General features: G+C 37.9%; 1 protein-coding gene across 1 annotated transcript in view; it reads left to right on the top strand.

The window, feature by feature from the left end:
• Window positions 1–27,005, top strand: part of LOC149190758 (beta-adaptin-like protein B) — a 185,535-nt gene that overhangs the window by 155,209 nt on the left and 3,321 nt on the right. Inside the window, exons 8-11 of the mRNA XM_089412261.1 lie at window positions 3,012–3,223; window positions 3,331–3,394; window positions 3,586–3,765; window positions 26,868–26,960. Of these exons, the coding sequence (XP_089268387.1) occupies window positions 3,012–3,223; window positions 3,331–3,394; window positions 3,586–3,765; window positions 26,868–26,960 (549 nt within the window). The remainder of the gene's footprint in view (window positions 1–3,011; window positions 3,224–3,330; window positions 3,395–3,585; window positions 3,766–26,867; window positions 26,961–27,005) is intronic.

Here is a 27,005-nt window from a genome sequence, read left to right as displayed (position 1 = left end):
TTTTTATTGGATTCCTCTCATTGAGAGGTGGAGGATTGATCTAATGATCATCTGATTCCGACATGTATTCATGGAGATATGAATTTATTTTGATTTCTTGACAATTCGTCAAGGTCGTCCAACAACCAAATTACCCCCATCTGTCCTCAACATCTTACTATAAATAGAGGTGGCCTTCAAGTCATTTAGTTACTCATCTCTTGTGATTTCTTCCTCTCCACTCATTTGGGTTTTGGTGGAAGGAGAAGTCACCAAGAGTATATGCTGCCCTAGAGGGAGTGCCTAGGCTCTACGCTGCCCTAATGTAAAAGTCCAAACGCAAGTCAATGAAGTAACCTTAACGCTGTCATGGAGAACAGCCCTTAACACGGTCATGGAGGAGTCTAAGAAGGGTTCCTATGATGTCCTAAAGGAGACCTTTCTACGCAGCAAGGAGAAGCCTATATATGCTGCCAATGGATGCTCTAAAAGGAGCCCCAGCTGTAGTCTTCTTCTCACACAGTTAGACGCAGTTCTAATGAGAGGATATACCCTAGCCACAGATAATAATGAGGGCTCTTTGCTATCAAGGAAGGAGCTCTATAAACGTTGTCCTAATAGAGGATGATGATCACATTGATAAGAAGGCTTATCGCAGTCATAGGAGAGGCTTTAACACAAGTAAGGACATACCCTAGGAGCAGTCACAAACTCGGATGTGTGGGACAGGTCTGGATACATTCTTGAATGGATCTGACTTCTTGTTGACAACCTCGGCATCAATGATAAGTTAACCTCGCATGACAAGGAGCAGTATCCTATCTCAGCATATGTATAGGCAGCATACCTGTAGGTGCTGACTTGTCTCACAATCAAATGGATGGAGCAGAAGGCCTTAAGACCTGTAACAAGTAGTACAGTCTTGGGTGTAGGATCTCGGTGACTAGTGCAGTCATGGATGGAGCAGAGATCCGTATTATAGAGGAAAGTTTAGGATGTCCTTCTCGGAGGTTTGATATCTCGGATGAGGAACAGTAAGGTACCTCTGCTATATCATATTTACAAGTTACAACTAGCTGCTTCACTAGGCTGCAAGCCATAGCAAGCAGCTAAGACTGTGCCATGACAGTATTGCAGTATGCAGCATGTAGGTGACAGCATGATGGATGCAGCATGATAAGTGTAGCATGGTGCAGCATAATGATGATGAAGTGCAACATGAATGGTGCAGCATAGTGATGATGAAGTGCAGCATGAATGGTGCAGCATAGTAATGATGGATGCAGCATGTTGGGTGCAGCATTGTAATGAAGTACTACATAGTGATGATAGGTGCAATATAGTGAATGTAGTATGGTGACGGAATCACCTTGGAGAATCAGTTGAAGAAGTATGCCTTCACTTGAGTTCAGATCTGCAGTCCTTGACATCAGAACCTTAGTGCCATCTTCATGGTGGAGATTTCTGCTCTTATCTTGTCAAGTCAAAGTGTTGACTTCTGATGTATATGTACTATCTCTCTCTGCTGAACTATTGAAGAATATAAGAAGATTTGATCAAGGGTTTTCCCACATTGGGGTTTGTCCCTGGCTGGCACCACATCTTGTGTCCTCTTGTCTCGGCTTGTTTTCTGCGATTTATGTTTATGTTCTATCTGCATTTTACTATCATGCTAAATGTGATTGCTAATCTAGAATTGATATTGAGCTAATATGGAAAATTGAAGTAAATTTGCTCTAAGCATTGAACATACCTAAAACTAACAGACTTACATAGAACCTATAAGTAAACTTAAACCTTGAACATTTTTTTGAGGTTCACAAATTTGGTGAACCCTGTAACATTTTGAGGATATTTGTTTAAATTATGCTACATGATGTCACATAAATATGAAGGACAGTAGAGAAACATATATAATTTATATAGTACTGAAATCCATGTCATGCATGCCAAAGTAATGCTTCCAGTTGATGTAATGACATTTTACCTATTGCTTCATCTTCCCATTTAGAACAGATTTTGCTACAAACCATAATTTAAGCAACTATTTTTTACTTCAATTTTGAAGCAATCATCCATAAATCTGTATGCTTGTCCTCTATCCAATAAAACACATTGTGAATGAATTTTAAGAATACAATGAAGTGATAACTATCCTACCAAATCATAAACACATCTGTGTGATATAAGCGAGTCACAAACGTGTTGAAAATTGTCTCATAGAATTGTACGGACAGGCTCAACTATGACTCAACTTGCAAGTGAAAGACGCAATCGATGGAATAAATGGAATGTATGAAGATCCATTGGAAGTTGAAATCTGCCACATAGCCTGATGTAAAACTGAAATCCTAAACAAATTAGATTTAAAAGCATATGTAAGCAATCATATACTTTTCTGTATTTTATTTTAATTATTATTCTAGTGTTCTTCCTCAGTTCCCACAGCTCCATCCTTAAAAGGGTATACTGATGCAAGAGCCATTTCATTAAAAAAGAACATGGATATAAATAATAAATTTTGTTTTGAAATGCTCCTTTGCGTTGGCTATAGAGCATTCCTGTGTCTGCTTATTTCAAAACAATTATCTTTTTCTAGTTTGGAGGAAATTAAAAGCCTCTTCCATTTTTGCAAAGATCTCCAATTTTTATAAATTTTTAGAGTATTTTCAGGTTGTGGAGTTTCCTGAGTTAACACTTTCTGCCAATTTTACGGCTTGATAGTCCCTTCCAATTCTTTGCCAATGTCCCTTCTATTTTCCTCCATTGTTAGTCTTGCAGAGATACCAACGTGCTGAATTTTCTTGCCAAAGAAAAATGCCTAGCAGTAACTATCTTCCAACCGGAAAATTCTATCTAGATGCGCTCCTTCATAATGGGTTTTATCTGCCATCATAATGCAGCTTTCTGGTCCAATATAACATGCTAATTTTATTTGATATTTCCATTCTCATGTGTTCAACTTGTGAAAAGAAAAAAAATATTGAAGAAGTCATCCACGTGAAAGACATCATACTCTTTGTATTGTGCAGGTGCTGCTGGAGTTCAAGGAGTATGCAACAGAAGTAGATGTTGACTTTGTTAGAAAAGCTGTTCGTGCCATTGGACGATGTGCCATCAAACTAGAGAGGGCTGCAGAACGCTGCATAAGTGTATTGCTTGAGCTGATAAAGATCAAAGTTAACTATGTTGTACAAGAAGCCATCATTGTAATCAAGGATATTTTTAGGCGTTATCCTAATACGTGAGTTTAGAATTTGCTAGATATATAAAGTTTTCTTCCAGCAATGCCTAATAATCGTACACGTTCTATGATTTTTACACTTACGTCATGATTATTTTTATTGACAGCTATGAGTCGATTATTGCAACTCTCTGTGAGAGCTTGGACACTCTTGATGAGCCAGAAGCCAAGGTTCCCTTATACCAACTATTGAGACCTTTTTGCTAATGACTTTTGCTTGAAACATGACATATAAAGCTTACAGATAAGAGAAATTAGTGAGATTCTTGTTATAGGTAGTGGACATGATCTTATTCTTTTGGTTGATAAATTAGAACATTAAAATGCAGGAAACTGATCCAGAATTAAACTGATTGTCTCAGGCATCCATGATCTGGATTATCGGTGAATATGCTGAAAGGATTGACAATGCTGATGAATTGCTTGAAAGCTTTTTGGAGACTTTTCCTGAGGAGCCAGCTCAAGTGCAATTGCAGTTACTCACTGCCACTGTCAAATTATTCCTTAAGAAGCCTACTGAAGGACCTCAGCAAATGATTCAGGTCTTTTTGCATTCATCCCCACTACCTTTTCTTAGACACCCATGCCCCCTTTCATATTTGCCTGGATATGTGATCTCTAATTTGTTTTTGATCGTACTTAATATCTGCATGAATCAATATTTAAATGTTTATTTAAAACTGATACCAATTATGAATTTTAGTCAGGCCTCTTTTACACTCATGGTTATATGGCACATGTTTCCTTTTCTTTTTGTCAACTATTGTAGTGTTGCACAGCTGTATTCTGTTTCGCTGTAACATTTTTTCTTTATAAAAAGTATACATAGCGTCTGATGTAATGTTCAGTTCAGTGCCCTGGACTGCTAACAGCCACCCACTGACATCTTTCACTTTTTCTTTATTTTTCACTGGTGTTAAGATAGGATGGTGAGGATCAGGTTCATGTAAACTACTATTATCTTATTCTATCCCATAGTTCTAAGCAGAGAACCCTTTAATGATGCGAAAAACTAATTACACCTAGCAGAACAACTGCTTATATATCAATCAAAATTATAGTATGTTATATGACGAACATGATTTTTATTGGATTGTGTCTTTTATTTAGCTAATTTCACTAAATTGTTAGTTGGATGGCACATATTCAGTAGTTCAATGTTTGACTACAGATAATTTTAATAGTGGAAAGGGCATTGTTGAGTTTACTTTGCAAATTGTTTCTTAGTATGACGATTAACCTATCTTTGTATTTTTTCTATTTCAGCCTATAATGTCTTCCAAGTTTTTCTGCAGAATATAATGTCTTATAAGTTACAAGCTATGTTTTCTGCTTAATTTCAATCTCACTTCTATATCTTGTTTATATTTCCTGGCTGCACAGTGGTACAAACAATTAGAATGCTACCCATGCGTGTCTTTCCCATTCCTTGCTTGGCACTGGTTTTCCCTGCATGGTGCTATGAAGAAATCCTGCATTCCCTCTCCTTGAGCTGCTATGTGTTTGCATGGCAGATCTGTAGCTCATCGTCCTCAGACCTCACAGACCCTTGATGCTCATGACCATTTGACTCCAAGACCCAAGACCCAACCACCCAATGGGTGACCTCCTTCCTCTTTAGCCCAACCCTCACTCACTTCTATCCCCTTAGCTCCAATGCTCCCCACTTCCACATAGCCTCCCCACCTGGGCTGTCCTAGACATCTGATGGAATTTTTCTCACCTACTCGCCCTCCTCTTTGTAACTCCTTATCTTTCTCTCTATCCATTACCCCCTTCTTTACATTCCTTCCTGTCCTATTTCTCTTTGTATTCCTTGCTGGCCAATGATGGTCTGCTTTCATATATTTACCAGTTCATGGTATCCCATATTCCTTTAGTAGACAAAGCCCTTCTCTCCTTTTCTCACTATGCCAATCCACCTTCCATCCCATATTCTTTCATGAGGCCCATGTAAACCACCATTTCATTCAAGGATGGGGATTTTGATGTGTACTCTACCCATATTTGTTAGATACATGCCCCCCCCCCCCTTTCTTGCTTCTGGTCTTTTGAGCTGATCTCCTTTAAATATGCCCTACTCTCTTTAGATTATTTGGAAGGCAGCCTTTGGCTGCTAACCCTATTTTACTAGAGATCCTTGACATGCCCCTTGAAATTTAAATTCGGCCCTATGATCTAGTTTTATGCCAGTGAGTGCACAACTTTAAATTGCTTTGCCACATCTTCCTTCGTGACCAATCACTGTACCACTAGTTCCAAGAATCTATCTGTTACCATCACCACAAGAAATGCTTCTTCATCTTTTAGAGGAGATGAGAATTGTATATTTCCTTTTGGGACACTCCCAAAATCTTCTGACGTACTCTATTTCTCCGACACTCTAGTCTACTATATGACTTGAATTCCCATTACATGTTCATCCATATGATTATCCTTCATGATGTCCTAGGATGTTATATAAAAGTTAATTATTCTGTAAACTATTAGTTTGATTCAATGTTTTAAAACTCAGACTCCGACTCGGTATCGACTCGACCGACTCGATTTCAGTGACTCGGTCGTTGTAAAAAACACATTAAATATTTTATTTATTTATAAAAATACATAATTTTAAAGATTTTCATTCATGTTTCCAAACACACAGCATTAGAATATAGATAGAAGACAACATATGATCAAAGTAGGCTCATGAATATATCCATTATATCAAAATGGCACCCAGTGCACTGTCCAATACATACATGATGATGATATAGAGATCAAAACAAAAACACATAACCAAGGAGGCTAGAAATGGCCTCTACAACAAAAGTAAACTATGACCAGTACTACTAGCTAGTGGCTACTACTAGAGGAGCCAAGATCATCTGGATCAACCACTGGTAGCATATCTACATGCTTCATAGTTTGTAACTCATTTTTAATTTTGTACCCTCATCAATCATCTTAGACCATCTCACCAAGATGGATGTTAATAGATGTATTTATGAGAAGAACTACAAAAGCAATTTGTATGTGACATAGGTTAAGATATAGAATCCTAATGCCAAAAATTTTGCATCCACATCTACATGCAGTCATGACAAACCCATCTACACCCCATAGAATATTTTGTGGCTATTCTCTAGTTTTAGGATCCCTTGGGGCAACTTCAAGTTTGTTCCCATCAACTTTGTAATATGTATAAAGACAAACTGCCATCTTCCAAGAGAGAATTGCACCTATAAACATTCTAACTAGGATCACATCTCTGATCAGCATTTCAATTTCATGTGCCCTCTTTATTACATGGTTCTTAGATAGTATCATTGTTTACATAGAAATTCACATTGTTCCTTGAGGAATTTTATACAATGAAGGCAACATATGTCTTGCTCCATTCTTACAGGAGATTTCATGTTCTTGGCAAAAAGTTCACAACATTAGATCCTATCAAATTTCCAGCGCCAGACTCATCACTTTCTATTTTCAAGCACTAAACGATTCATGCCACAGGAAGCCGTGTGAACAAGTAAACAACCTATGAAAATAGTTAGCTAATGTGGAATTGGGCTTGACTCGGACCAACACGGCCGATTCTTAAAACAGTGGTTTGATTAGGGAATAGGGCATAATCAAGGATCATGCCCATTCACCAAGAGGCACGTAGGGTTGTATTTAAGCCCAGGGTTCTTAGTCTGTAAAACATCAATTCATTCATTAATTAATAAAATATATAACTGGCTGATAATTGTTGAGTTTGTCGATTCCATTTGGTATTAGAGCCCAGGTTGGTTTTTTGGCAAAATCGCTGCACAACCTTGTCACCACCGCGTCCTCCTCCATTGTTTTTGTCTTTTACTACATCCACCATTTTCCCTGCATCCGCTATTTTCCGTCTATCCATCCCCGCATATGCTTCCGTCCATCCTGTCTGTGCCTACGTCCACCTCAGCCTTTGTCCACTGTACGCATCGTCCACGGGCAAGGCAACTGAGGAACACACACCATCGATCGATCGGATTGCTAGGTGACAAGGTGTTTGTTTTGGCAACATCCGTGAAGGTTAGGGGAGGGTCCACCGTTAACTGTCCCTTTTACTATATAAGTTATATATATATATATATATATATATATATATATATAATAAAAAAATTATAATTTAATTATATAAAAAAATATTATTATTATTAAAAAAAAGAAAAAGATATTATTATAAAAAAATAAAAAACTATTATTTAAAAATAAAAATAAAAATTATTATTTAAAAAAAATAGGATCAAGTTGAGAAAAAGAGTTAAGCTGGATAGATATACTACACCTCAGTCCCACTCAATGGCTTCATCAATGTTGATGGCCGATTTCAATAAGAGACTAGTATACCTTGAGACTAAGGTGACCGGACAAGGCGATAAAATTGAGGAGCTCCAAAACACAACAAAGGGAATAAAGAGTCAGCTTGAGGAGAACAAGAATGACTTTAAAAAGGATCAGGCAAACCTTTCAGTTAAGGTGGATCAAGCTATGTTGATCTTGGGTTGTATTTGTACCAACCTGAAGATTACACCCAATCAAATGCTCCAGAATAATGAGGATACTCAACATCTCAATTCTCTAGTTTTGTCAAAGTCATCAGACGCAGATGAGAAACACGAGTCCCCAAAGACATCTTCCACACCTAATTAAGGAAATAGTAACACGAATTTTGAAAATAGGCAGCTCTGGAATCCATACACCAATATGTCATTTTCAAATCAATACCCCTTCTTCGCTCCGCCGATAGCGACATATCAACGAAGAGAAAAAATCGAGCTATCCAAATTTGATGGTAACGAAAAGTGCAGTGTTGCTTGACTCAATAAAGTAGAAGAATATTTCAAGATTTACGATATTGAAAATGATGATGAAAAGATTAGGCATGCTTCCATGAAAATTGAAGGCGAAGCATATAATTGGTATATGTGGTGGAAGAAGACGACACTTGCTATGAGTTGGAGGAAATTTAAGGATGTGTTTTTTAAAAGGTTCCAAGGTGTCAAGGAAGAAAAGTTCTTCTCAACACTCACTAGATTGCGACAAAAAGGAGATGTGGATGAATACACTTGAGAATGGGAGACTTTAGCAACAATAGTACCTGGATTATCAGAAACTCGTCTTATTCAATTGTACACCTCGGGACTTAAACCCAATCTACTAGCAGAACTTGAGCTTCATGACATTACGTCGATAGAAGTAGCAAGACAAAAAGCCAAAGCTACTGAGAAGAAATTTGAAAAGATGTTGTGGTCAAAGGCTGAAAGAGTATATTCGATACGAAGATTTCCCCAGTTGGTGAACACAGATAACACAAAATATGTTCCACCACATCTTCGTGAAGGAGAAAAAATGAACGTGGAAATGCAAAGGATGAAAGAGGGCAAATGCAAACGCTGTGGCGAAAAATGGGACCCTAAACATAGGTGTGCTAAAGGAAAAGAGACCCAAAACTTGTATAAATGCGAAGCAACTAATGATTTAGACAATGATCAATCAGACGTAGAAGAAATCAAAGATTCCCAGGAATTCTCTCTAGAACTAGATGACGAGAGCATTCTGCAAGTATCCTTATCGGCCATGACAGATATATCACAGCCCCAGACATTAAAATTAAAAGGACATATCAAGAAGAACAATGTAATGGTTGTCATCAATATCGGTAGCACCCACAATTTTCTGGACTCATCCATGGCGAAGAGACTCAACATTTTCACATTTCCCATGCCCAACATGAAGGTTATGGTAGCCGACGGTAAGAAAATTGAAAAAGTAGGGAAATGCCATAAAGTCAAATTGCAGATTCAAGACTTTAATTTAGAATCTTCATTCTACACAGTACCATTAAGAGGAGTGGATGTGGTCTTAGGTATCCAATGGTTACAAACCCTCGGTAGTTACTCTGCCAACCATCAAAAGCAATTTATAAAATTTAAATGGGAAGGGCAAAAATACAAATTATATGGGTTCCAAGCACCTAAGAATCAAATCGTATCATCATCCCAAGATGAAAATGATTTGAAAAGGAGCACCAACCTATGTAGTACAATGTCAACAATTAGAAATGTTAACTTCAAAATTGATCAACGAAGAAGCACCAAAAGTACAAGAGCTAATTCAGAAGAACGAAAAAATATTCCAGGACCTGCCCATGAAAATGCCTCCTAATAGAGAAATCGAGCATACAATAGAAGTCAAAGTGGGATCAAACCCCGTCAACATCAAACCGTATCGATATCCCCATCATCAAGAAACATAAATTGAGAGATTAATCCAAGATCTTTTAAAGTGTGGCATCATCTCAAAAAGTAAAAGTCTGTATGTTGCTCCAGTTGTATTGATGCGGAAAAAAGATGGATCGTTCAGGTTATGCATTGATTATCGAGGAATAAACTAAATAACAATTAAAACAGGTTCCCAATTCGCTTCATCGATGAAATGATGGATGAACTACATGGCGCTAAATATTTATCAAAATTGGACTTAAGGTCATGGTATTATCAAATCAAAATGAGGTTGGAAGACATACCAAAAACTGCATTCCGAACACATGAAGGTCACTACGAATTTAAAGTAATGCCTTTTAGGTTAACCAATGCACCAACAACGTTCAAGTTAAAAACTACACCCATATAACCGTTCCCCTATCAAACCTTCTAAAGAAGAATTCATTTCGATGGAATGATGAAGCATAAAAGTGTTTTGAAGATTTGAAGGAAGTTATGTCTAATGCTCCTGTATAGCCAACTCCAGACTTCTCAAAACCATTTGTAATTGAATATGATGCTTCGGGTTTTGGCATAGGAGCAATACTAATGCAAGATGGTCACCCAATTGCGTTTGAAAGCAGGAAGCTCGATAAGCAAGAACAAGGAAATTCTTGCTATTATGCACACATTAGCCAAATGGAGACAATATCTCTTGGGAAGTAAGTTCTTAATACAAACAGATCATAATAGTCTTCAGTATCTCCTCCAACAGAAAATACTATCTACAGAACAACAAAAATGGATAGAAAAAATCACTATCTTTGACATGGATATATTACACAATAAGGGGAAAGATAGCGTATTAGTTGATGCCTTGTTGAGGAAAGACAAAGAACTATCGTTACTTGCAGTGTCAGTGGTTGTTCCTGAATGGCTTAATGAGATTCGAAGTGAATATGCAAAAGATCCAGAAACAAGTGCTATAATCAATAACCTTCCTCAGAATTCAAAATTTGAATGGAAGAATGATATTCTATGGTACATGGGAAGAATTTATCTGAATGGAGATTCCAAATTCAAATCCAAGGTTCTCAAAGAGTCGCATGATTCATTGTCAGCCAGACATGTAGGATACTTTAAAACCTACTACAATGCACGCCAGCCATTCTTTTGGAAGGGAATGAGCAATGATATTCAAAAATATGTAGCCGAATGCGATAAATGCTAGAGGAATAAAAATGAAAATATTATGACACTTGAACTACATCCCTTAAACATTTCGAATTAGAAATGGGAGGAAATATCAATGGACTTTATTGAAGGTTTACCTGTGTTTGATGGTAAGGATAAAATTCTTGTAGTAGTTGACAGATTACCAAGTATGCTCAGTTTATTGCAATGAGGAAATCAAACTCAGCAAAACAAATTGTTGAAACATATTGCATAATGTTTACAAATTACATGAATTTCTCAAGGTTATTGTGAGCGATATAGATGCCAAATTTAAGGGTAATATTTGGAAGGAATTCTTCAAACATATAAGAACCTACCTGAACATGAGTTCAGCTTACCATCCTCAAACAGATGGCCAAACAGAGGTTGTCAATAAGTGTTTAGAAGCCTACTTACATTGTTATGCCACAGACAAACAAAATAAGTGGGTTCAGTGGTTACATCTCGTTGAATGGTGGTACAATTCCACTTACCACACATCATCGAAAATGACTCCTTTTGAAGTTATGTACGGTTACGAACTGCCGAAATTGAATGAATTTGCTATCATCAAGATGAAGTTGCCAGCTGTTAAAAGCCAATTAGAAGAAACCCAAAAAGTCGTCCAAACTCTAAAAGAAAATCTAAATAATGCAAGGAATCGTATGAAGCAGCAAGCTGACTGAAATAGAACTGAGAGAGAATTTGAAGTTGGAGATTAGGTATTTGTCAAACTTCAACCATACAAGCAACTGTCCTTAAAACAAAAAGGAAAAAATAAATTGGCACCAAAGTTTTATCGACCATATCAGATCAACAAAAATATCATCCAAGTCGCATACAGTTTAAGCCTTCTTGATAAAAGTCGTGTTCATAATGTTTTCCATTTATCCTGCCTCAAAAAGGAACTTGGTGAACATCAATTAGCACAGACAACACTTCCGACCAGTGTTGTAGGAAATGGCCCCTCACCCTCGGGGATCAAAAGCCTGAAATGTGATTCGTACGAATCCGTGGGCGATCCGCCCTCTGAAACGCAGATCAGGCTGAAAAATATGGTTTCTGCGATTTTGGAACCGTACGGTCCGATCCGCGTTTTGGTTTTTTCTGAAACGTGTTTCGTACGATGGATCGACCATACGATCCACGGCGGTTCCGAGTCGGATCCGTACGGATCGCGATCGCTTCGCCGGGCAACCGACCGTTTTTGCAGCGCGAGCCAGAAAGTGGCGTTTATTTTTTATTTTTTATTTTTGTTTTTCTTTGTTGGGGGTGGGTCCAACTTGGGTTAGGGTGAGGAGTGAAGGGATTAAAAGACCCTTTCATCTCTTATTTGCTCACTTTTATTTAATGAGAGCTTGGAGAAGAGAGGAGAAAGAGATGAGAGCTTGGAGGAGTGAAGGAGGAGGTAGGAGGAGGAGGAGGAGTGAAGGAGCAACTATGACGAGGAGGAGGAGGAGCTTGGAGGAGTAAAGAAGGGCTTCCATCTACAAGAGCTAAAGAGGTAAGTGCAAAGCCCAATCTCCCCCATTTTTTTGTATTTTTCTCCTCCCTCTCCTACTCTTTCCCATTCTTTCTACTTGCTCATTTAATTGCAGGTTGTCCACCACCTATATCCATATTCCAAGATGGTGTTCTTTTGGCTTCTCTGTATCATTCCACTTTTGGTTTTAGTGATGGCAAGGGGGAGTAGGAATAGAAGGGAAGAAGAACAAGAGGATAGTGGTCCCCATATGAGTGACCCAATGTATGATGAGGAGGAAGGGTTTGCAGAGGAAGGGGATGAACTCGAAGGCAACACTGAAACTCTAGAGGGGAAAGTTGCATTAACACCCTTGTGGAACTATGTGACCAAACTTTAAGGGGGAAAGGGTGGTGGAAGCTACACATTTTTGTGCCCTCATGGTTTTCATGGAGGAAAACCATTTATTGGTTCATATACCCGTGTGAAGAGGCATCTTTGTGGGGTGATGGAAAGCGATGATAAAAAGGGTGCTGTGGGGATACAAATTTGCCCAAACATTTCAGCTGAACAAAAAAGAAAATAAATCCAAATAGAGGAGGTTGCACAACAAAAAAGGAAGAAACAAAAAACTCAGTCTGAATCAAGTGCAACCTCTAGATTTGGTAGCTCATCTCCTCATTGTACTTCTGCAAGCTCTGTAGGTAAAAGAACAATAGGGGATTTCTTGAATGTTGCTGGGAGGGATGATGTGGATGGAAAGATAATCCAATTTCTTTGTGCTTGCGGTGTACCATTCAATGTGCTTCGGTCTCACTGTTGGCATGAAATGGTAAAGGCCATCAATGAAGCCCTAAAAGGATACAAGTCTCCCAACTATCAGAAAGCTAGAACAATGTTATTAGAAAGAGAAAAAACAAAGGTTCAAAGAGCTTTGACACGTTTTACAAATGAGTGGGTAGATTGTGGGGTATCCATTGTATAAGATGGGTGGACAAATATTAGAAGCCAACATTTGATAAATTTTCTTGGTGTTTCTGCTAGTGGTGCAATATTTATTACATGTCATGACTCCTCCATCAATGCATCTTCCCAAAACATTGCAGATCTCCTATTGCGATCAATCAAAGATGTTCGTTCGAATAATGTGATTCAAGTGATCACAAATAATGCAACAAATTGTAAGGCAACAGGAAAAGTTGTTGAGCGTACTCATCCACACATCTTTTGGTCTGGGTGCCTGGTTCACACATTGAACCTTTTGATACACGATATTGTGAAGCATAAAGAATGTGGGTGGATTAATGAGTTTTATAGGAGAGTGAAGCAACTCATTAAATTTATCACAGGGCATACAAGGGTAAACTATTTCTATGGCACTTACTCCAAGTTGCAGTTGCTTAAACTTGCAAAAACAAGATTTGCAAGTTATTACCTCACCTTTAGGCGACTAGTGAGGGTGAGACAAGCATTAACTAATATGGTGACTGCTGAATCATGGGAGGAAATTAACACCGATAGAGATGGTGCTAATGTAGCCAAGGACACTATTCTTGACATGTACTTTTGGTCATAGGTTAAATATGTTTTGCAATTCATCAAACCAATTTATTACATGATCAAGTTTCGAGATTCAGATCGACCAATAATTGGGGAGGTGTATGAGCAAATGGATAGCATGTTGGGGCAGATTAAAGACATTGTTGAGCCTAGAGATATCACCTTGTACAATTATATTCGTGCAGAGGTGGAAAACCGATGGGAAATGTTAAATGTTCCATTGCATGCATTAGCATATGTTTTGAAACCTAAATACTGTCATCCATCATGGCTTTCAACACCAACACCTGGGCGGGGGGTGTGAGTAGGAGAAAACCACACGTAGATCAAGAGGTTCACAAAAACATATCATTGCATTGAGTAAATTAGTCCCTGATGAGGAGGAGGCTGCCATGGTACGGACACAATTGAGCAACTATACGCTTAGCACTGGTCCATTTGGCAGCGTGCATGCAATTAGAGATTGAGAGACTTTTTTTTCTCGAGTGGCGGAACATGCATGGAGGTGTTACTCCACTTCCACAGACTTTAGCATTGCGGGTGCTATCACAGGTGGTAAATACTTCTTCTGCAAAGAGGTGTTGGAGCTCTTATTCTTTCATCCACAATGTTAAAAGGAACAGGTTGAGTTTAGACCATGCAGAGAGCTTGGTTTATGTTCATTACAACTTGCGATTGTTGTCCCATTATTGTGATGATGCAAAGACTAATAAAGACCTTAAGGTTTGGGACAGGAATCCAGAGGAGCCCAATTTGGAGGATGGAGTGTTGTGATTAGAGCAATTAGAGGATGCCCTTATCCAGGTATGTCCATTGTGGTACGAGTTTTGCTTATAAAACATTTCTCTAATTCCTGTTTTTAATTTTTTTGTTAACTAGTGGTTTTTTTTGGTATGAATTTTTTGAGCGATTCCTACACAAACTGAAATAGAATTAGACCTTGCCAGTAATAAAAATCATCCACACCTTATTAGTACAATCCCTCAGTGCCCACTTTTCTGTTTATGGGATGCACAAGGTAGTTATAATTTGGATGCATCTATTGGGCAACTTTTCTTTGCAAGTGTTGTAAAGTTCAGTCCCTGTAATGGTTATTCTCCTCACTGGAAGGAGATGGTTAATTTGATAAACCAGTGTGCGCAAGGTAGGTATAATATTGATCCATCTATTGGGCAACTTTTCTTTGCAAGTGTTATAGAATTCAGTCTCTGTAATGGTTAATCTCCTCATTAGAAGGAGATGGTGGACAATTTGATTACGCATGTGCCAAAAGGCTATATACCCCCTAGTTATGAGAAAACCAGGAATTATATTTTGGCTAATACTGAGGCATGTAAGAAATCAAGTGGCAGGTGCAATAACTCATAGAGAAAGGAGCAGTTAAATCCAACATATTTGCCAGTGGTATCATGGTCCCCTACAAAGATGGTTCTGGGCAAATGTATGCATATTTTCCTATGTTAACAAGACTACATCAAAACAAATATCTCTGCCGAGTATTGATGACCTGATTGATTAGCTTCAGGAAGCCCAATACTTCAAATTTGATTTAGTGATATGCATCCACAGCAGGGGTAGATGTGTCACGTCTGTAAAAATGAAAAATGAAAAATAAAAAATTAGTGGACCATAATAGTACAAACTAAAAAAGGGACCATAGTAGTGATAACTATTTTAATAAAATAAACCATCGTAGATCCATCTTAACCCTGGATCTTCTAAGAACTGATAGAATTACATCTGTATTTCTTTTGATCCTTCTCAGGGATTTTATGCTGTTATATCATTGTCTGGATATGTGAAGAAGACATCTGGAAGATTACACTAAATACAAAGTAGAGATTATATAAGTATCAATGCAGTGAGCTTATGTAATGCTGCAATGACATTAATGAGATGGATGAATGCTGTCCTGACTCCTTTGTTCATTCCTGGACGCATTTTGTCGTCATTTATCAGGATGACATTCTGTTCTTTAATAGTTATTGGAAGGACCACTTCTAGCATTTAGAGACAGTATGCAGAACTCTTTGAAAGCAGTAGCTGTAATTAACATGAGTAGGTACGAGCTATTCTTAGTGGCTCTTATGGAGCCAGTGTTAAGTGTGCAATATCATGGCAAAGCCATTGGCTTAAGAATGATAAACAACATGGTATTATCTCAAGATGGTGATCTGAGGTGACTAAATTATGATGATTAACATGCCAGTAATAAATCTGAAACTTGCTAACTCTGCTTAAGTGTACTGAATAAATAATCAGATAGAACTGTAAGCAGAAATGTGCCAACAACCACAAACAAATAACTCAACAACTCAAGGCCAACTACCTATAGATATGGGTCCTTAACAAGTAATAAACTCTACAGCATGCTGAAAAACAATTAGCAGGTAGATTGACATGCCATGTACTCAGCTCTCATGCCTTATTGTATGGAGATGACTGAGTGTATATCAGTGTTGCAAACATCGCGATCGGGATTAAATCAGCGAAGGTCTGAAATCAGAAAAAATCGAGAAAATTGGGAAAATCAGGAAAAAATTGGTAAAAATCGGCAAATACAAAAATATTCATTTTTTTTTCAATTTTTTTAATATCTAAAGCATCCACAACATAAAATAAATGCAATGACACATAAATATGATAAAAGAACTAACATATAAGATGTGTAATATCATTTCTAGTGCTACATCACACATAACAGTGAATCATGTCTTGAATCAATGAATACTAAGCCCTGAGTCCCAACTCAGCCTCAAAATATCAACAAAAAATATAATAATGTATTTCATATCATGAGTCATAATGTCATATACAATGAAATGAACCAAATAACTAATACTACTGGTTTCTTCTGCCCCTCTTGTGAGAAAATGCAACAAATTTCCCTCTAGATGTAGATGGTGGTGTAGTTGGCGGTGGACTTTGCTGTGCTCTAGAAGCTGAAGAACTAGGAGTTATAGGAGGTAGACCACGTCCTCTACTGGTGAGAGGGGTAGATGGTGTCACCTCCTCCTCCTGTCGCTCCTCCTCCTTCTCTACCCCCTCCACTATCTCCTGTTCTAACCAATCAGGGGCTGACTCCATGATAGGCCTCTCAGCCTCAACCCTCCATGCAATAGTTGTGTCAATCCCATCCAATGAGATGGCCTCCACATCAGGTGTCCTCTCAAGTTGCCTCACCCACAATCGAAGATTGTAGTAGACGTAGATCATATCATTAAGTCGTTGGGACTCCAACCTGTACAAGGGTCATAAATAAATAAATTATAAATAATAAAATAATAATTATAAAAAATATTATTTAATGAATTTAAAAAATTAATTGGAAATTTGGAATATTTTAACCTGTTACACTTTTTGGTGTGTATTTTTTCAAATACACTCCAGTTGCACTCGCATCCCGAGGAGCTACATGTTTGGCTGAGCACTCGAATGGCAAGCTTTCAAAGATTGGCTACTCTTCCACGATAGCTTCTCCACCATGCATCTACAACAAATAAGATAAACATAAGAAAAAATGAAATTTGAAAGTTGAAGCAAAGTATGAACTTGAAAAGACAATGAAATTTGAAACAAACTAAAGCTTACCTAGCATTTTAGTCTTCCTATTCACAACAACCATGTCAAAGCTAAACGTGCCACCTGCCATCCTATATATCTCCATTTCTTTGGATATTTCTACATGTTCTGCTGGAGATGGCACCATCCTCTGAACACAAGTGAAGAATCCATCCATGACCTTAGCATCAAATAATAAACCACAGGGGTAAGCAAATGTGGGGTTCAGGTAGATCCCTGCAACATGAATGGGACGATGGAGTGTATTGTTCCATCGCTTATCAATCACTTCCCATAGGAGTTGTTTCTCAAACCTCTCATCCCCCTTATCATCATAGTAGGTCCGAATGGATTCTTTGGCCCTATCCATGGCCTCATACAAGTAGCCCATTGCGGGCTTGTCTCCATCAATTAATCAAAGGACCTTTATCAAAGGTTTAGTAATGCTACACACTTCTTGGACTCCCTCCCAGAAGCTTTCCTAGTATGAAACTAACCTGCATATGGCCTCTCCCTCTAGTTTGCGGCTAAATGCCATAGCATGCCACTCCTCTGAAAGAAACATTCTCTTCACATCCCACATAGAATTCTCGAGGGATTGAAGAGATATGAAACGAGTGGCAAACCGTGTAATGGAAGGGCGCACCAACTCCTTGTTGTTGGTGAATGTTCTCATTAAATGAAGCATAGATGCATGATTATATATCAATTTTGTAATGCTTTTTGATGACTCAACAATATCCTTGAAAAAAAGGATTTTTCCTATGTCCTCCAACATCAAATCAATGCAGTGTGCAGCACAAGGTGTCCAAAATAAGGTAGGATGCCTCTCCATAAGTATCTTGCCAGCAACAACATAAGTTTCAGCATTGTCCATTATAACTTGGACAACATGTTGTGGACCCACCCCCTGAATGAACACATCCAACAAATCACATAATAACTGTGCATCTTTGATATGTGCAGATGCATCAACATATTTCATAAACATTGTGCCCTTGGGACAATTAACCAGAAGTTAATAAGGCTTTTACCCTTTTGATTGGTTTAACCATTTGACATCACAGTGCCTCTTCTGTGTGCCCATGATGCCCTAAACTCCTCCAGTCTCTTAGTGCAATCTGTTGATTTGAGGTAGCATCGGATGTGATCTAAGCCTCAAATTTTGCAGGGAGGCTTGGGCACATGCATTCCAAAGAACCCAGAAAGCGTTTTGGGAAATTCCACCCACAAGTGATTTTATTAAAATAATTAATATTTTTAATGGAGTTCCTAAGTCTAAATTTAGGAAAATTAAAATATTAGGTATTAATCTAATCATGGGTGAAACTTCTAGAAAAAGACACAAATCAAGCCAAAACGATCTGAGCCTTTGATTAAAGATTTAATCTAGGCTGTTGGTTGCCCAACAGGAAGGGGCTTGAGGGTCATTTGGAAAACACACTAAGAGATCAAGGAAATCGATTTTTCTGAAGTGAGAAGTTCTCAGGAGGAAAAATTGATTGAGGAGATTTCTTGCAGCAGAGGGGTAGTGAGAATCTGGAAGAAGGAATTTCTGGAGAGTACGAGGCAGAGGGAGAACAGAAAGACGTCCAGAGGAAGGCTGACACTGGCCCACGCAGTGCTGACACAGAGGCAACGCAGTCCTTGAGGGGAAGTCGAGTTTCCTGCTAAGGGAAGTCGAAATTCAGTTGCCAGAAGCTGGGGTGTGAGTCCGAGAGGCAGAAGGTCGATTTCTCAACCAGCAGAGGATCCAGAGGAGAGGTAGCGTAATACCCAGGAGGGGTGACGTAGAAATTGTTGGGAGTGACGCAGTTCTTCGTAAAGACCACACAAAGGGTGATGCAGAAACTGCTGGGAGTGACGCAGTTCTACGTAGAGACCATGCAGAGGGTGACGCAGAGCCTCCAGATCAGTAGGATCAGTGACTGATTCTCTAGTGACAGGGTGAGATCATTTCACTGGTCTTTTGTTCAATTTTCTCTCTGTATTAGATTGCTAGTTGAGCATCCTAGAATTGTACTCAGAATTTCTCATGCATAATAATAAAACCCTCAGAGCTACTGCACCGGTTTTCCCGCATTGGGTTTTTCCCAGGACATTTGTCCACAAATAACAGTGTCCTATGTGTTTCTATTTTCCTTGCTCAGTTTCTATGTTTCAGAATCATATTTAATTGGTGTAGGCTGCTTTCGTAATTTATTTCAATGTTTCAAGAAGAAATCTGAAATAAGCTTGGAATGTGATTTACATTCTAGGTGAAGTAGGTTCAACTGGTTGCAGTAGGATTCCTGAGATTGTTAGATCTAGGAATTTTCACACAATCAACCTTTTCATTTTGAAGAATGTGCTCTCTAAAGTCATAATAAGAAGGGATTTTGTACTCTGGGCCAACAATAGCAATAATATCAACTGCGGGCTAGAAAAATGGATTGTTCCTTGCAACGCTGAAAGGAATAGCACTCCAAAGAAGAAACTTGCCCAACAACTTGTTAGCTTCTTCTTTCTCCATTTTTACAATAACTGAAGAGATAGATGGTTGTAAACCAGCTGTGGTTCTAGGAACAAAAAATGATGAGGTAGCTACAGGGTTGGTTGTAGACGCTGATGGTGAAGTAGAACCAATACCACTCTCATGTTCACCTCCTAATCTTGACACTCTACTCCCTGCTAGTTGACTCTTCAAAGCTGATTTGGACAATTTGGTTCGCTTTATTTCTTCCAATGATCTGAGGGCTCTTCGGATGATTTCTAGATTTATATTTGTGCAAGGCCCTACCACATGTCCAGGAACTTGTGCAAGGTGATACTTCAATCTATATACCCCCCTGTCATATGATGTCCACATAACTTGCAAGTCAAATTTGATCTGTCAAACCCTCCATCAGGTTCACCAAATTCCCAGAAAGGGTCCAATTTCTTTGGCATGTTTGTAACTTTCTTGAACTCTTGAGTTTTAATGTAAGATGAAGTTTGAAATTTGAATCTAGGTCACAAGAAGAATTGCAAGTTAAAAAAATAAAAATAAAATTTACATACAACATTTTGAATTTTTGACAAAAAAATCCCTCAACTCAATGCAACAATAATAACAAAAAATACACATTCAAACCCAAGCAAAATGATAGAAAAAACTAGGGCACAAGAAAAAATTAAACAAATAAGTCTAACAACCAAGTTTTTGCATTTTTGACCAAAATAAACCATCTCCACTAAATGCAACAAAAATGAAAAAAAAACACAATCAAATCCAAACAAAAATCACGGAAAATAAATGGTTGATAGAAACCTAAGGAAAAACAAGAAAAAAATGGCCAAATTTGATGCCCATACCTGAAAACCACACTTTGCGGAAGAAACTTGGTCCAAACTTGATTTTTTTTTTTGCTTGGGATGCTAAATTCCATCACTTTTGTCCTCTTTTCCCTTTGTAGATGAATTCTCCTCCTTAGCTCTCACTCTTACCCTCTGTATGAAAAAAAAATGAGCAAAAAAAAAAAAATCACGTTTAAAACCCGTTGTTCTGCGGCCCCACGATTTTTAACGATCGGATCGGCATTTTTTTCGAAAAAAGCGGTGATTAAATCGTTCTGGTGAAAAAATGGCGATTTAAAAAAAAAAAACACGATTTTTAAAAAAAATCACGATTTTTAAAAAAAATCACGATTTAATCACGATGTTCACATCATTGGTTTTATACAAAATGTATTGATTGTTTATTATAATTACATATTAAGTTATTAACGCCGGTTTATTTATACAATCACACTTGGAGCGAAATAACATGCTTTGACATGGTTAAATCAAAGTTAATCGTTGTGGGTGCATGCATTCCTCTCTGCCTTAGATATCCTATGTCAGAAATGCTTGCAGGCTGTCCAACACCCACCTTTTGAGTCTGATAAGACGAATAGTTGCTTGTTAGGCCACATTCATCCTGGGTTGTGTTGACGACTTCGTGTCAGCTACCCTATAGCAGTACACTTTTTCGCAAAGGGATTCCATCATGCTCGAGCATTCAGATGATCCTGAATTCATCATTATCAGTCATCATTCTATCAGAGTTGTAAACCCATTTTGCAAGTTTGTAATGTAACTGATCCTAGTAAGACCATATATGTATGTAACAACCTAGGTAAGCCTTATATTTCGGCGACAAATTTCATCTTAGGAGGTTTTTTATCTCACTGATTCAACGGTGTTTTTAAACACAGATGATCGACAATTTTTTTCCCTCAAGTTTCACCTCAAAGCTAGGGTGGAATTTATCATCAAGGTCTTAGGCGAGACCTTGTGTTTTAGTAGAGTCTTTTGTAAAAGTGATTTGAGAATAATTTAAGCTAATTGGCTAAATTATTTTATTACAAATCACTTGGTCTACTAGATCATACTGAGTCGCAAAATTGGCTGTTTCCCCTTTGAGGGTTAAAATGTAATTATCTTATGTAAAAAAATATTTTAGTGCATGGTCCACCATACTTAGACACCATGACTAAAATATTAGTGGGTGGAAAAAATATTAATCCTCTCAAGTGTCAATTAATTAAAATTTTAGGCAAAAATAAATTAAAATTCTAAAACAAAAATTTAATTAATTAGAGTCAAAATTAAAATTCTAGTGAAATTAAAATCTCCAAGTGGAAAAATTGGTAGGTATCAAAGAAATTAATTTTGGAGGTCTCCCACCAAGGGAATATTGGAAATTTCAAGAAAAATTGGACCCTTAGGTCTTGGTTGTTAAGTCAAAGTCAATTTTTTGAGGAAATTAACTCAAAATAATTATTTTTGAGCTAATAAAAAATGGATTAAAAGACAAATTCGAAAATTCCTCAAAAAATAAAGATTTCGACGGTGGAAATTAAAAGATGATCAAATATTTATCAAATGGATTATCTATTTGCATAGGTATCTTGCATTAGGTATTGGGTTTTAGAAAAGCGTTTTAATGTGATAGATCTAGCAGGTATCTCTAGATCTTGAGGGTTTTTACGTGTATTTGGCCCCTTTGAAGCTAAAAACTTATTCTTAAGTGTGCAGAGATCTAATCAAGATTCAAATCTTGGGCGTGAGAGGAAGTCTTTGGTTGGACCAGCCAACTCCCAAGTCCAGAGACATAAGAGCCTATTGTGTTAAATTTTGAAGATCTATCTAACGATTGGTTTTGCTGGATCATGGCTCAAAATTAAAAAAATCTTATTTATTCATTTATCTCCAATTTAATTTTGCAAATAAAGATATAGATCTGCTAATTAGAGCCTAAAATTTATTGTCAATCTTGTAAAATAAATTTTGTAAATAATTTTAGCTTCTAAACCTTGTTTGCGGATTATGTTTTTTGGGGTTTCGGGTTCTATTTTTTAATTTTTGTATATATTGGGTTTCTAGGCTTTTAAAATTTTATTTGTGCAGGTGGATTTCAAAGCTATATTTGAAGAATTGTTAAGGGTTCCAGTCCTTGGAAAAATTTCTTGAGGGTTTCTAAAGGTGGATCTAGGCCTAGGAAGGCAAGATCCACCATCTATTTTTCCCTCCAAGCCCAACGTACAAGCTCAAGATGAAACATCAAGATTCAAGAAGATTTTGTGGCCATTTGAAAATAAATTTTAAATCTGAAACAAATTCGAAATTTTGGTTAAGGGTTTTGTGAGTTTTTTGGGGCTTACTGGACCGAAAAAGCCCTAGCCATGGGCTATTACCTCTTCCTTTTCCCTGCGGCACCTTTCTTTTGCCCTCCTTTGCGTGCCGCTGGCTCTCCTAGGCTTCCCATTCCCTGCGGCATCCCTCATCTCTGCCCACTGTTTCCCTTTTCTGCCTAACGCAGCCCCTAGGGACCCTCTCCAAGCCCCCCTCCTCTCGTTTCTCCTCCACCGCAGTTCCTTCCCTGCCACTCCATCCTTCTGCTGCCTGTTCTGCCCTCTTTTTCCTTGGCTGTAAGGCCTTTCCCTGCCTTCCGTTGCCTTTCCAGACCTCCCATACGCTTACGGCACCCATCTTCAGCCTCTAAGGCCCTCATTACCTCTGCCGCAGCCCCTAATCTGGGCTGCGTTGCCCTCTTTTCCATTCATCCTCATTCCTGTGGCCTCTAAGGCCTTTCAGCTCTCAACGCTGCCTCAAACCTCACAGCATTGCCTCTTCCAGTCATCCTTCAATCACTATGGCGTAACTTAAAATTTTTTCCTGAGTTAAATTGTCATTATATGCAGAGAATTTGGGAATGATTTGTGTTGCAGGAGGACCATCTTCAGGAGATTTTTTTTGACAGATTTGGCAAGTGTCTCCAAGCTCTTGGGGCTCTTTGGTGTGCATTTTCTAATCCTTTCCTTCTTATTTCAGTCAACTAATATTGCACAACAGTGGTTGAATACAGTGGCGTTAAACTCATCTAATACATTAGAGAGTCATTAAACTCCTTGGGTATTATTTGTCTTAAACATAAGTCCTTTAATGACTGTCATACAATGTTTTTAAAACCGGAACCGGTGACCGGACCGGTCCACCTAATGAACCGGTCTAACCGGGACTGGTTTGGTCTAAACGAACCGGTTTTAAAAAAATACATTAAATAATTAATTTTTAATGAAACAAAACTATTTTTTAGATGTAAAACCATGATTCCAAGCCAATAGAGACAAAATATGCAAAGTTTGCTCATTTATATACCATGTAAAGGTGAATATATCAAAATGGCACCGAGTACAATACATATCATCGACAAAATAGCAAAATACATAAGAAATGAGGCTCTAAATGGCCTATAAAGTCCAAAAACAATGCGGCAAGCTATGAGGCCATTGACCTACTACAAGTCTACAGTGTACACATGATCAATCATCAAGTTCATCACCACTACTAGACACTGGATCATCATCAGGAGCTACATAGACATCATCTGGTTCAGAGTCTGAGGATGCCTCAGCCTGATCTGCAACCTCACTATCAATGCCACCAATGACAATAGAAGTGGACCTAATGGAAGCACGAGTTTGTCGACCTGCATGACTAGTGCCTTCCATTGGTTCTTTTCCTTTCCTTGATGCCGCTATTGATCCTAGTTTTGATGCCACCACATAATCTCCATCATCCCCTGCTAAAGCCATGTCGATATCAAAATCAGCCTCAAACACAGGTTTTTCAGTCTCCTCCACCCATTCTGATGTTGGATCAATATTGTCCAACACAATGGCATCTAGATCAGGAGTTTTGCTCATCATTTGGAACTCCGATTGCATTTATTGTTTAGCCCCAAACCATGAAATCCTGAAAACCATTAAGTTTGCTGAATTTTGAGTGAAACCTAAAATTCTAGTTTCTCCATATGAAATCCAATGAGGTCGAAACCACTCTCAAACATCCTGAGTCATTTCATGGTAATGTTAAAAATTTAAGTAAAAGGATGAAAATGAAAATTAAAGGAAATGTCACTTTTACTTTAAGAATTTAACATTACCATTAATTGCTAACATTGTTAGGGTTGAAACACCTTAGTTTCCCCCCAAAACCCCTGAAACAAAGTGAAAAATATGATTTTTAAACTTTACGGTGGGCGTGCCTAAAACCGGCCGGTTCCGTCCTAAACCGGCCGGTTCTGTCCTAAACCGGCCGGTTTTCACCGGTTAGGGCCAAAAAAAGGTGAAATGCCAAGTCAAACCGGGTTTTTTGGCCGGTTCGGACCGGCAGCCTTGCTAACCGGCCGGTTTGACCGGTAACTGGTTTTTGAAAACGGTTTTAAAAACACTGCCTAAAACTATTTGCTGCTTTCCTGTCACTGAAACAGAAGTAGTTTACTGCTGTCCTGAAGTAATGTATTTATATTGTTTAAAATCTGAATTGGATTACTAGCTTCAGGTGCTCTCATCTGCTCATAAGGTTATAAGCATTGGATAACAAATAAGTTGTTGAATATTGGGTAACACAGTCCCCTTGTTTCATTGCTCTTTCATTGGCATTTAGGCTCTGAATCTAATATCTAACAGTGTCATGATCTTGAGTGAATAAGCAATTTTTTATTTGCATCATTGACATATTGTGTTTAAAGTAGACTAAGAGCATTTACATAACTTATTGCTTCTTTGGAATAATTGTCACTAGTACATTACTTTGAGCAAATTGGACGATTATTGAAAGAAGATAAGTGGTCTGGTTTACCTTTTTGCCATTTGGTTAAAGCATATTGCAGATTTTAGCTAATTGATAATCCACATTTGACATCTAAAGTTGGGCTTGAATATTGGCAAACAATTTCTTGAAGAATTGCATCTCTGTTAGATACTTGTCATTAGCATCTCATTTCGAATTGTTGGGTAATTGTATCTTTGGTTTGGCAGATTGACATTTATTCTTGTGATTGAGATTATATCTTGAATTTCTTTAATAAGTACTTATCGATATAACTCAAAGATTGATCATAATTAAAGTACTTAAAACATTAACAATCTTGTCTTAACAATTATTCTCTAATTTCACCTTGCATTTCATTTTAAGCTAGTCTTGCATCTAAAAACTTACCTCCATGCATAAGCTTGGTTGATAGATATCTAGGACAACCCTTCTCATCTAACTTGAGGGACTTTGTAGTCGTTAGAGCCACAGTCTCTGCAGTGCCGGAGGCATCGGGTGGTAGGAGCCTAACAGAAGGTATCCTTAATCAAGCCCTTGTTTGCTTCCTGTTGGCCTCTTTCCCACAACCTACCTTGGAGCCCAACTTCAAAATAGTTAAGGGAAGGTCACAAGTAGATTAGGCATTTAAGTAAAATTAACCAAGATCTTTGCATTTCACATAAGTCTTAGGAATTGCATTTCATATAGGATAATAAAGCATCAAAGCAGCAATTGTCCATCTGATACTTGGTTTCAATTTTATAAAGCAAGAGTGTTGACTCCATAAGGCACAGATCTCAAAATATAAATCTAATCCTTAAATCTTGCTAGATTTAACCAAGTGTAGGCCACTCAACTGTGTCTCCCGGACTAGTTGGTTCTCAACTTGTCCTCCATCATTTCATTTCCATAGGGTCTCTTCCCCATAGTCTGCTGTTGGGAGATAGCTAGAACGGAGAGGTTGGGGATCAAGGAGAGAGCCCCCGACCTGAGTCGTTGTCGCGGTGTCTGTACAATTTGAGTGACAATAGGTTGTATTAATGATAAAAAGGTGGTGCTAGTATATAGGTTATCATATTTGAGGTTTGGGAGTTGGTGACACGACTTTACCGGATGATGTGATAAGTGCGCATACAATGGATGACTGGATGATCATGTTCCATTTGGTTAATTGTGTAGGGTTGTGTTTGATGCGAACCCCTATGTATCTTAGTTAGTAGCTGACCACGTGTTGTAAGTGTCAGGAAGAACATTTCTGTAAAATTATGCTTGTTTTCTTGGAAACAAATTAAATATTTGTACTAAAAAAATGCTAGCTACTGTATTTTGTAGAATGTATATTATAATTTCCTAGGTTTGTCCTACTACTTGACTTCCTATGGTAGATTTTCAGAACACCTGTATAGATGTTTATTAGTTATGAACATATTAAACATCAAATGATTAATGTTGCAAACTTTAAGTAAACTTGGCCTGTGTAGCAATAACTATTCATTCTAAATTTCTTGTGGCTTACTGTTTATGTCAGGTTGTACTTAACAATGCCACCCAAGAAACTGACAATCCAGATCTACGTGATCGCGCATACATTTACTGGCGTCTTCTTTCAACTGATCCAGAGGTATAGAATCCAAAGTTTCCAATTCTGGAATAAGTATCAACTCTT

This window comes from Pinus tabuliformis, chromosome 3_1, assembly GCF_031772625.1.
Source record: "Pinus tabuliformis cultivar Carrire ecotype Pingquan chromosome 3_1, CPIR1, whole genome shotgun sequence".
Taxonomy (NCBI): Eukaryota; Viridiplantae; Streptophyta; class Pinopsida; order Pinales; family Pinaceae; genus Pinus; species Pinus tabuliformis.
The sequence above is the reverse complement of the archived record's forward strand: the minus strand, read 5'-3'. Positions and strand labels throughout refer to the sequence as shown.